This window comes from Ostrinia nubilalis, chromosome 11, assembly GCF_963855985.1.
Source record: "Ostrinia nubilalis chromosome 11, ilOstNubi1.1, whole genome shotgun sequence".
NCBI lineage: Eukaryota > Metazoa > Arthropoda > Insecta > Lepidoptera > Crambidae > Ostrinia > Ostrinia nubilalis.
Window position 1 is genome coordinate 104,546 of NC_087098.1, and position 12,830 is coordinate 117,375.

At 36.1% G+C, this 12,830-nt stretch overlaps 1 protein-coding gene and 2 long non-coding RNA genes across 4 annotated transcripts in view; 1 reads left to right on the forward strand and 2 right to left on the reverse strand.

Moving 5' to 3' along the window:
* LOC135075809 (uncharacterized) overlaps positions 1-5,508 on the reverse strand; it is a 28,478-nt gene extending 22,970 nt beyond the window's left edge. For both annotated transcript variants that reach the window (XM_063970272.1, XM_063970271.1), the window contains exon 1: positions 5,337-5,508. In XM_063970272.1, the coding sequence (XP_063826342.1) occupies positions 5,337-5,402 (66 nt within the window). In that variant the 5' untranslated portion in view covers positions 5,403-5,508. The remainder of the gene's footprint in view (positions 1-5,336) is intronic.
* A 264-nt stretch (positions 5,509-5,772) lies between these two features.
* On the reverse strand, positions 5,773-10,288 carry LOC135075810 (uncharacterized). The gene is made up of 5 exons (XR_010258113.1): positions 9,994-10,288; positions 9,499-9,714; positions 8,971-9,150; positions 7,356-8,474; positions 5,773-7,224 (listed from the first exon to the last, which is right to left on the reverse strand). It is a non-coding gene; the product is annotated as an uncharacterized LOC135075810 (long non-coding RNA).
* A 412-nt stretch (positions 10,289-10,700) lies between these two features.
* LOC135075811 (uncharacterized) lies at positions 10,701-12,050 on the forward strand. Its single transcript, XR_010258114.1, has 3 exons — positions 10,701-11,346; positions 11,434-11,726; positions 11,828-12,050. It is a non-coding gene; the product is annotated as an uncharacterized LOC135075811 (long non-coding RNA).
* Positions 12,051-12,830: the final 780 nt, after the last annotated feature.

Consider the following 12,830-nt stretch of genomic DNA (forward strand, 5'->3'; position numbering starts at 1 on the left):
TTAAAATCCGTCGAGTAGTTTTTGTTTCTATAAGGAACATACAGACAGACAGACAAAAATTTTACTGACTGCATTTTTGGCATCAGTATCGATCACTAATCACCCCCTGATAGTTATTTTGAAAATACATTTCATGTACAGAATTGACCTCTCTACATGTTTATTATAAGTATAGATGCATTAAAAAAACAGGCACTTGAGTGACTCAAACTGTCATGCATGTTAAAATTACTCCAATGGTTAAAAGGGATTTTTTATGGTCAACAACCAATTATGACCTCATAAACAAACTGTGTAGCGTAGCGTCCACTCGCTCTACGATAAGGTTACCTAACTACTTATGATTTAAACAATGTTATCGTAACGATTTATTTATAATTAATTAACTACAGCACACACTCTTCCTTCCGTATTTAAAATTACACAATAATCTAAAACTCATTATCATTATTAGGATTCATCCATCCATCATTTATTTAGGCTCTCAAAAAATCACCTTGCCAAACCAATTGATTTTTTTCAAGTTACTTTATTGATTTAGTTTTTACTTATTTAATTTTTACTTCAGTTTATGTAGCTCCTCAGTTCTTAGGTCAATGTCAAGACACGGGTTACTGATATTGAACCAAAAAGATGAATGATTTCACTAGTACCATCACAGAATACATAAGTATCATGACGGTAGGAACCTTAGTTTCATTAGTAATGATACAGGATTCAGTCACAATTTATTTAGCAACCTGCCACTTTCTTTCGGGATCAGCGTTGATGTGTCATCTTCACTACGTAAATTCAAAAAACAATCTGAATTGTCGGTATTTCCGATAGGTAGGTACCTACTCGTAGATTGTAAGCAACTGTTTCGCATTCTGTTACTTTGGCAACTTTATAGTTATCCAACATATTAGTAAAATGTTTTCTGTGCACGTCGTGGCAACCTTTATTATTTTAAGACGTGTTGTCTTAGATTAGGTTCAATTTATTTATAAGTAAACTGTGAATGTATGGTGTATACAATATATTTTGTAGGTTGTCCTTAAATAAATACATAAATCAATACCTAAGTATCGCAAAAGAATAAAAAGTTGAGGTCAAGAAGATAGTATCCACATAAAATTACCAGTGTAATACAGCGTTAAAAATGCAAGAAATAATGCAATTCTTTTGTTCAGAGCTATACTCGTATGTGTTTCACTCAATCGGCATGTCATTCATTCATGATGTCACTAATACGGAAATTATTAACTGTGATATGTAAAGTATTAATACGCAATATCCAACATATTGTTTTATAACTTGCTTGTTACAGGTTCTGGTTCAGTATTATAAATCAGTAATTGTTTGTGGAGCGTTCCTCTTTTGGGAAGGGACTCATTAAAATAATACATGTGATGTCAAAATAACACAATTTGGTACACCTAGAAGATTACATACCTACATTGTTACCTATGGTGTATGAAATAAAGCTTCTTCAGTGTTTGTTCGTTGTTGACCGTGTTGTAAGCCTGAGTGGCCTGAGTTTCGAACAGAACGAGGACGTCACCGAGGCTGGCTGCAACACTTAAAGTCACTCATGCAATTATAAGCTAATGATTTGCGACGCATTTGCAATCGTTTAACATAAAGGCACTTTTACACTGCGCGGAAATTAGTCAAGTCAAAAAAACAGTGGGGTGGGTGGGGATGAAAAATGAATTAATTTCATCCCCACCCCACTGTTTTTTTGACTTGACTCGGCTAATTTCCGCGCGGTGTAAATCCGCCATAACATATTCGTGCAATGTGGAACCCGTGGGCCATTTAAAAGCCTCTTTGACAGAGTCAACCTGACCAGGTCACAAACCTACCACTTTTCTTTTTACGTCGGGAAATGCTTTGTGCATACCCACTGGTGGATGGGGGACGGCCAGTGGGTTATGTGGGATGAGACTCTACTAACCCTAACGCATTGTCGAGTGACCCTGGCTGAAAAAACAAAAACTACTAGATTTAAAAAAAAATGGATCTGTCAACAGCACTGGACCAGGGATGATTTACTGTTTGTACTTCGAATGACTGTCGTGACTACACCGATCAAAATGGCGCAAATATTTGTTATGCGAACTTTAGGGCTCTGTAACTTTTGTATTTGTAGAGATATTTTCTTGATTCTTTCACAATTATTATTAGTTTTACTTATATTTTCAAGTTTTATTAAAAGAAAAAAATTGGAAACTTGTCCATTGTGGGTTATATTATTTATTCTGTGGTTACGGGTTGCCTGACAGGCCCGCCCGAGTTGACGAGACCTGCCGCGCAGGTGAGAACTGAAGTTAGCCGCCCGCGTGAACAGACCACGCGGACGTTGCCCAGGGTGCACCACGAGGAGGTCGTTCACCATCGCACCCCAGGTCACATACTACTAGGCTAACTATACAGTATACAATACATAATATGCAAATCAGTTTTCATGTCTTATTCCGAGAACAAAAAATCGAAATGAAACGCGACGCGACGTCTAATGGGCGGTATGGGCGTGCAGCCAATTAAACCATGGTTTGTAACCAAAATTGTGCTAAATTGAATTATCACTGTGGCTATTCACTGAAATTCAGAAGAAATCACAACAATACCGACTTGATTACAATTTAATCTCGTAACATCTCATCAGTCATTAGCCTTTGTATCGCGGTGCTATTGTCCCCGACTGAATTCTAAGTGGCCATGAGGTGCAGCTTACGGAGCGCGCTGGGCTGCCTAATTAGTACGACTGCTGCTTCTGATAATTACAAGTGATTCGCGTACCGGACTAAGTACAGATCGCAGGTGCAATTCGATCTCCTCCGCACTATACCACACTATACACAGTGTTGTGTCATGTGCCTATCACTAAGAAGTGATTTCATATTTTAATAATAAAAACGTCTTCGTTTCTTAAGGATTTTGCTAAATTCCTGGTAGATAACATAGGTTCCTTAATTTCTCTGCGAAACCATAACGCCTACAAGATTTACCTTACTTAGTTTGGAGAAATGTAATGTCTTAGACGTTTTATTGATGCCGAATATTATCTTTACTACTTAGCCCTAATAATAATATTGAGTAGGTAATATCATACATATTCTGTGGTAATAATATTAGGTTAATTACATAGAACAGAGTCACGACCGGATTATAATAACGTGATTTTCAAAATATTTTTTTTAATCTGGTTGCCTACGTACAGCAACTAGGTATAAGTGCAATTAGTTTTCGAAACTCAGATTTTATAGGTAGGTACTTGGGTATTTTTTACCCACTATACGATTATCAATGAAACCTCTTTGCCTCCTTCTCAGCACTGCTGGCCCATTTATTGTCCCGAAGCAGTGATAGGATAGGATTAATATAATTACTGGGACGTGTAATAAAAGTGCTTTTTAAAAGCCTACTTACAAAAAATAATGAGTTTTACGAGTTTTTCTTTCTAGCGACGGCTATGGTGCTGGTGGCATAGGCTATGGCGACGGACGCGACGACGACCGTCGCCGAGCTAAGAGTAAGAACCTTTTATACAAAAACAAATCAAAATAACTTCAGTCGTTCAGGAGCTATGATGCCACAGACAGTTCACTTTTTCTCAGCACCAGCCCACATTTTATACCAAAGTGGTGTTAGGGCCTTTATGTATTTGGTTGGGACGTGTATTAGTACCCTGCAAAGGCTGCAAAGGGCCTATGTAGGTACTAGGTACCTACTGAATAAACTATTTGATTTGTTTTGTTAGACAAACTGATAACTGACACGCCAAACTTATAACACTCCTCTTTTTCCGTCGGGGGTTAAAAATCTAGTAGGTACCTACCTACATACAGAATTTGTACGTTGTAAGTAGGTAGGTAGGTACCTACCTACGAGATTTTTTGAATTAGGTAATTTAGGTATTCGAATCGGACACTTCATCAATAATTTAGGCTTTACAAGCCGAGTTGCACATTACTTTAAAAATACCGTAAATATAATCGGTATTTTTGTATGGAGTTTGACTGACTTTTGACTGGTTATAGTTATGTAAGATGGTGCAACCCAGCCTAAGTTAATATTCATACCTGACCTATACCCATAGAGAAAGCTTTAGGGCAGGGATGCCTTACTGTAATGTAACCAGGGGAAGACTAAAAGCGGGCCGCAGAAAATAATATCAACTGAATAAAATATGTTCAGGTTGCTAACTATAATTACGCTACTTTTATTAGGTAGCAGGCAGGCCGCGGTTTGTGCATCCTTGGGAGGATTTGCTCTTTTCGATAAAATCATAATATTGCAACCTTATAATTTATTATGACATTAATAAGCCCTACCTTTGGTTTGTTCACATTATGATTATCTTTAATAAGATTTTTAAGATGAATCTCCCTTAGATTTTTTTTGAGGATAAACCACAAACTGGCACACACGTGATTGATTACGAACAAGGTTCAATCGACCTAACTAAAGACTTTAACCTTGAGAGGAGTTGGTATTAAGTAATCCTAAACAATGTTTGTTAACTGATGATTATACCTACCTAATAGTTGGTTGCAGTAGGAGACCGCCAGAATATCGTATGGAGTGGGCGGAGAAACGAGTTAGGTATTCAGTTGTGAACTCGGTTCGGGGAATACATTCCGGTCGGATAGCAGACATCATTGAGCCTCTGTTTACGCTCAGAATGAAACCGGTCCTGTCAATTTATTGGAAACGCAGCTTAGTCGCCGTGATAAGGTTTAAGTGCTTTATTGAATATGACGTGTTAAAATTCTACCTACCTATATGCAACAATTTCTTAATTTTGTTGTTATAGTAACGTAAGGAGGACTAAGGAGACACATTTATTCAGACGATTATTTATGTATTATTATCACCATCCCCGTAGGCACTGTAGCCCCGGCAGGCAGGTGGCGCCCATCGACATCACCCTCGGTTTTTTGCGTCCCAGGCTCGACGGACAGGAGCCCGGCCGCGGCCGCCCGTTCGGAACGCAATGCGTCCACAGAAACTCAGAGTCAGAGCTACTATTGTTGTTCCGTCGGAATGCGCTTGACTATAGCAGACAGCAGCACTCGTTTGTTTACTTGCACGCTTTTACCGAACTACGATCCTACTATATCTCTATTAACTTTAGTTAATGATGCTTGTTGTATCATTACTCCTTCAGTCTTATCTTTCATAACTTTATGTAAATAAACGATTCAGATTAATTATTCAAATATTAATTAGGTATAACAAAGGATCGACAGACGAAATGATAAAGTCCATGTACGTATCTCGCAGTGGCTCTTATACAGTGAAGTTGTCAAAAGTCTGCTCGTGCATCTGAATTTTGTGTCGGTACTCACGGCAAAGGCGATGTTGATAAAGATGAAGACCTTATCGGCCGTACAGAGCCCGCGGGAACAGGCCATCGTGTTTTTCAGTCAGTCACTAGTTGATCACAGTCGCGCGGTCGTCACGGTACGCACGGGCGCGAGCGGCGGCATGTCGTGCGTCGAGCGGCACGCCTCGTAAGGCACTGACCATAGAGTATATTATATATAGGACATAGAGTCAACACTAAGAATGATGCCACTAGCGCCATCTAGTGGTATGTGACGCCATAACCAACCCTCCGCCCAGCAGTTCTAATTAGAAATACTATTTTTTTATTACCCATAGTAATTTCTTATAGCTAAATCAACAATCACAGAGAATTATGAGATTATTGATTTACCTTTAAGAAATTACTTTGGGTAATATAATACAATAGACGGAGGCAAATGTAATAAAACAACAAAATTAAATCACATGTATTTATTGCGACAAATGCGGTACTTAAACAAACATATTTACTACACTACGGAGGATTATTTAAAACAATTAAAGAATAGTCATGACACATGGCACACACACAAAATAAAACATTGTAAAAAACAACTAACCATTGACTGTAATGAACTCTGTTACTATTCTTATTTGTATAGGTATTTTGGTTATTAGTAAATTAATATAAAAACTGGATTTTGAATTATTTGATTGTAACAGGGATGTTAATAAAATAATTAATGGAACTAGAATTGATTAAGAAAACATTGTAAAAAATAACTAACCTAATAATGGTTAGTTATTTTTTACAATGTTTTCTTTTAGTATAATAATTATATGCGAACATTTTTATTACATCATCATGATCTAAATCAATTCTAGTTCCATTAATTATTTTATTAACATCTCTGCACCAGTTACAAATAAAAAATTTGCAAGACAGTTCTAACATAAATTCTATAGTTTGCATTTTGTGCTTATCACAATCAAATAATTCAAAATCCAGTTGTGAATACAATAAAGTTTTTAAATAAGTTTTTATATTGTTACTAAGAGGTTTTTTTTTCAATACATATGTTACCAAGTCCTGCATTTTTGAAAACAATATTACTAATTCCGTTTTTGGATAAGTTAAATATGTCTTTCCTTTTTTATACTCCCGTATTTTTAAAAAATCGCTGACATTGTTTTCGTCGTAATAACATTCTTTACATTTTTTACAATTTTTAAATATATTTATTCTTGTTTTTTTTAATAAATAACCAGTTACGTACTGCAAAGCAGCTAAAATTCTGGGGTTTTGCTTTTTTTCTTCAAAATTTACATAATCCCCTTCAAAGTTAAAATCTATTTCATCTGTGGGTATAGAGGGGTTTTCTGTGTTTGCAAACAAACATTCCATTGATTTAAAAATTGTTTGGCAACCATCATCCTCACAGTTAGATCCAGGTGAGTGCTGGCCACTTAAATTATTAATTAATAATGCTGCAAAGGAGGATTCGAAGCCAGCTGCAGTAGGATTAGTATTTCTGCAGCCATGGCTTCGAATCAACCCAAAGAAATTTTCTAAGGGATCTTGGTTAAAATGCCTCATATACACAGATTTTATGTTAAATTCTGAAGAAAGTTTTTCAATTAAATATTCCACATTATTAATAGTACGTAACCAGTTATTTATTGTTGGAACTGTGGTCTGCTTGCCTTGTGTTTTTTCATCTTTATTAATAAATTTCATTGTACTCAATACTGTTTTGGCTTTTGACCAAATGGCGCGATGGTCCGATTTTGTAGTTACAGCCGTAAGTAAATTTTTCCCCGACCTTTTCTTGGAGTTGTCGTAGCTCCCATTCACAGAGTCGAACAATTCATCAAAGAATAATATAACGTCAGCAGTCTGCATACATTCTGCTGGAAGTATATTTCTTTCTGAAAAATAAATAGATATCATTGCAATAACAGGAATAAAAATCCAAAACAGCTCTTAAATCTGTGAATATTCATAAAAAAAATCGAATACTGGTATACATGGTATAAATAATTTTACGATAGTAAATTACCTGCTAAAAATCCCATGGTGACAGCAACTTTTTGGCTTAACACTTGCGTAGCATATTTTACTTTCATTTTCTGAAATTTATCGGGATTGATGTGTTGTTCACTCAATTTTTTTACTAACCGTATTCCTTTATAGGCGGGATCTTCCTGATATAAATTGACAATATGCTCCCATTTTGCTATTTTTGTACATCCATTTATGGAGCATTTTAAATTTTTAGTAATTAAATTGTTTCTAATACCCTTTATCAAGTGAGGTGGGTCATAAATTGGGATGACTTCCTTACCATCTACTTCAAAGATGTCTCTTCGCAGTTCTTTATTTTCTTTCAAATATATGGATTTTGTGTCTTGTATTAACAAATTTATAGCACTCACATTAGATGCTCCTTGGTCACACACTGTTGCCAAAACGTGTAGTCCCACAGCGTGTAGTTTTCTTATTATATATTTGATCTGTCTGGCAAGCTCAGCAGAGTTTGTGCTGCCAGAACAAAAGGTGTATGATATTGGTTGTTTATAGTTCTTTTGAACACCCCTTATCATAAAAACTAGAGCATGGTCAGCTAATTTGTTTTGTCGGGTTTGGCCATTATTTACAAACCCAGAAATGTTATCCTTTCTTTGATTATAATCAAAATGTGGTGCAATAGCCATCTCATCAAATAACAGAATACAAAGTTTCTCATCTGCTTTCATTTTATCAACTCTTTTTTTTAGCTGGGCAAAAATATTTTCATTATATCCTGGTTTTAAATTCGCTCGTCCTATTAATCTATTAAGCGTCATGGCTGACGGCAAGACAAAAATTTTTTGTAGCCACCTATAAGTCCTAGGGCTCCTTTTATAAAGGCTCAGTGCCATTATTTTTTCAGGCTCTGTGAATCTCCTCCCCATTTTGTTTTTTCCTGACTCACGAAACTGCATTATGGTGAACAAAGCAGCCAAGGCAGTGAATTTTTTCAAAGTGTTTTGAAATGTTTTGTTTTCAGACAAATTCAAAGCCTTTTTCAGTCTTCTAGCATAACTGTCTTTTTTTATTTGTAGTTTATTGACAGCCTTAATCAATGCCTTTTGGTCTGACATTGGTGTTTTCCTACGCAGTTGATGCAAAAGTTTACCTGTAATATTATACAAAACATAGTAAGTATGCAATACTACAGTTCATACACTAGAAAATAAACAATCTCTATCTCTCTATTGCATTCATAATATTACTAGCGACCGCCCGCGACTTCGTACGCGTGGATTCTGTTTTACCCCCTTAGGGGTGGAGTTTCGTAAAAGCTAAATTAGTGAGCAGCAATGATGTTCTAAAAGGAATCCCCATGCAAAATTTGAGACTCCTAGCCCTTGTAGTTTCTGAGATTTCGTGATGAGTCAGTCAGAGTCAGACCTTTCGCTTTTATCTCAATAATAATCGTTTGTTTCTGTTTCACGCACAAACTATTGAACGGATTTTGATGAAACTTTACAGTATTATTGTTTGTAACCCACAATAACATATAGGTTATAAGTTATGACGATCTGTGACAACCTAAACTTCACCTGGGTGAAGCCGCGTGCAAAAGCTAGTATAATATTATATGTATAGATTAATTAAGCTAGGATAGTTACCTCCAGAAGTGGATGGCAATTCAGCATCTATTATAGCATTTTCATTCCTGTTTGACATGTCAACTAGTGGATCTAAAGCCATTGCAGATCCTCTAGAAGTGGATGGCAAGGCATCATCCAATGGAGCTGTATGACTCCTGTTTGATATGTCAGTAAGTGGAACTCGGGCCATTTGTATTTCTGTAGGAAAATAAAAATCTCAGTGAACAAATGGTTTTTAGTAAAAAAACAACTTAACCTAAAATTTTTAAATTAACTTTACTTAAACTTAACAAAAACTATCACCGACGAAAAATCGATGGACTGCCCCATGGCCTAGATGTACCTTGCTTGAACACAAAATGCAATACTGCTCTAGATGAAACAGAAACTGCTTTCAAAGAAGTTTATTTCTATTAGAAGTCCAACTTTTCCACCATAAAAATATCATTAATTTATGACATAATAAATTCCTCGTATTAATACTTGAACATACATAAATAAAAATAAACATACTTACAAAGACTAGAAAATAAATCTTATACTTGCCTGCTATCCTTATAGTGGGAATTGCATTAGGGCTCAGTCTTCTAGTCCATGTCAAATATTTTGTATCAAAATGGCTATGGCACACTCTACGATGTTTGTATACATATTGGGGATCCAATGATGATACATTGCTTCCAACTGCACGAGTCCATTCGAGATATCGATCCATATCCTTATCAGGATTAGGAAACGAATGCAGAATTGTATCATCTTGGCCTAAAACAGAATAGAACATAGTAAGATAAGAATACACATTCTTATAAGGCTGCGTGGCTGGGGATGATAGGGCTATCTGTTAGGTTGGCCATATCTGTAAAACATAATGTATACCTAGCCTTGCAGGTCACAAAAGCCAACCGGGCCGGCTATTCCACTTGTACTGTACTGTACCAGTTAAACTAGGACTATGAGAAGGTACCTTTAACGCTTATCGTTGCTGGCGCGGTCAAATTAGGTGGACTAGAGTTATTTATTACGTAATTTTGTTTGACTTACGAGTTTTACCGCATCCTGGTACACAACAACCTCTTTCTGAAGCAGCCATAATTCGGGTCAACAGTATACAAGTCGTGAGGCAAATCAGGGTCCAGGGTTTCATGCGTACGTCCAACGTGATAGGCGAAGTCTTCGAAGTCCGGGGATAAAGCAAAGTCGTCGAAATAAACACAAAAATACAAACGAGGCACATTCACGGATCACAAACGGAAACGGAATGACATTTGTTTTGTTTGTGACACTTTTGACAGATAAAGTTTTGACTGACAACATGGCGGCTTTGCGTTTTGATCTTACTTTTACGCTTCTTCAACAAAGAAAAAGTAACACTTAACTTTACTTAAATGGATGAAAAAATACATACATAAATAAAGATTATCATTTTTAACAATAAAACGGCTCTTCTGTTTCTTTATATTCTTATCAATTTATTAATTCCCTTACACCGCTGTTCTGTGTTTAACAGAATCAGAACGCTATTTTCAAGTTCACAGATAGATTTATATAGGTTTATTTATTGATATAAAACGTATTGATTATAGAAAGAAATATAACAATTAATATATAAACACGTACAAAATAAAATTAATAAAATTATCATGACTTAATTTTTAGCGACATCTACTGCAAAGTGACAAAAACTCAAGTCCCATATAAAAAAAAAATGTATGGACTGTTATGACACTGGCACTGACCACGGGGTGGAAACGCCATAGAGTTTGACAGCTCTATAGAGAGTGAATTTTTTTGACAGTTCCGAGAGGAAGTGACTTTTTTTATAGTTGTCCTTTATGCGACAATGGCAATGGTCTTTTGCGTGTCTGGAATCAAGTTAGTAAACATTTTCGAATTACAACTTCAACTTTTATTTATAAATTATTTTATTGAATCTATTTGCATTCTATAAATGAAATGTTTATTTAAAAGTATATTAATTCAAAGTCGTAATTTTCACTTTAATCAATTTAGTTCCGTCTCAAGTCTGCAACTGTGACATTATTAAAAAAAAAAAACGTCAAAAATTTTCATCGAAAAAACGTGTTTTTCTTTAAACAAATTTTATCTAAAATCAATAATTTCTCAATCAATATTAATAAGAACTACATGTGCATGGATTGCCAGTTGGATTGATGTTTGTTTTAAGAAGAAATTTCTCTCAAGTAAGATATCCACTCGAGAAAGGTTATTGCAGCTTGCAGCAACATCATGTTTTATCAAGTATTGAACCACACAAAGGATTAAATCTTCATTACAATATCATTCATAACTCCATTTAAATCAATGGAAACTAAATATGGATCGTTTCATGGAGTAACAACATACTTTGGAGTTTGGACCCAAAATACAATACACGTAGGTACATTGCAGGCATAGATTGCAGGACACAGTGAATGATGATACGTGTTTTATACAGTGAATCTAAGTACCTATTTGTTTCAGGTTAATATCAAACTTATAAGGTGTTAAGCTGCAATTACAATAAAAGTGCTTGCTATGGAATCACCGGTGCTGATCATTATTGTCAACTGTTACTTAAAATCCAGATGAACCAACCTTTACTTCCTATTCAAATAAGTTTAGAAGAAACCTATATAAGTAATAAAACCAGACCAAGAATGCTTGATTACAAACGATGAACTCATATCATTTGCAAGTTATGCCATGACATAAATGCATTAAATTAGGAAGATTTGTATTAGATGAATATTAACTTCTGTTGATAAGAACATTTGGTAAGTACCTTTAAAATTTAAAACACCCTCAAAATGATTCTAACACTATCCTCTGACGCTTTTCGACTAGGATCAAATAAAAGTTAATTATTTAATTACAGATTGGTGGAATCCAGATTCTGTGAATGTACATGTAATTGATTGACAAGTACACATTTGACAAGGTAAATTAATTTTATTTAACAAAGTAGTGCAAATCTAGAAACAAAACAGACAGTAAGATAGGTATGGTAGATAAGACAGATCACTTGTTCATCTGCTGTACTCTTTATAATATTAGTGTAGAATGTAGATGATGTAGGAGATTACAGTCTTACGGTGACATGCGCATCTTTTTGCTCTTAATACGATACGATACGATAGTGCCGACCCAGCCAGGACGAGGCCTGTCCCGGTCAAACCGGTATACCAGGGGGCACGATTTTAAGGAAGGACACGCTCTGGGATGGAGAGGACGGCCGACTAGCCGCTGCGTCTTTTAAACCGCGACCGGTCGACCACAACCAAGTAGATATGCATCCTGAGCCTGGTCTAGGAAAATAGGTAAAGACGGGTTATCGTTGATAGGACTGAGCGTTGGTGCGATGAGTTGGGCGGTCCGGCCTTTGGTGTGACTGCTTGCTTATTCTTAATTTGTACAGCTGCTTGTCTAGCTTCATTGTTCCGTCGATGGCTGCGGTTCTGGGTTTGGGTCTTCTTCGCTGTCTGTTTCTTCAAGATCGAATATTTCTTGAGCTGCTTTTCTTATTTCTTTTTTATCTAGTGCTAATTGAATCCACTCGTTTCGCGTTCTTCGGTAGTATTTTAAGTCTTGCTTTAGTGTGTCCTTCCAGGTGTATATGGGTCTGCCGATCTTCAATCTTCCTGCTTTATATCGCATAGCGCTGTGAAGCACATGTGGTTCGGATCGTCGTAGAATGTGGCCGTAATAGCAAATCCTTAGGAACTTAATTCTCTTGGTTATTGTCTTGCCTTGCAGAAGTTGGCGCACTTTTCTGTTTTTAGGTGGATTTTTACTATAGCCCAACATTTCTTTCAGAATGACACGTTCATATTTCCTTAACATTGAGCGGTTTGCTTTGGTGATGGATGCGGCCTTTATAC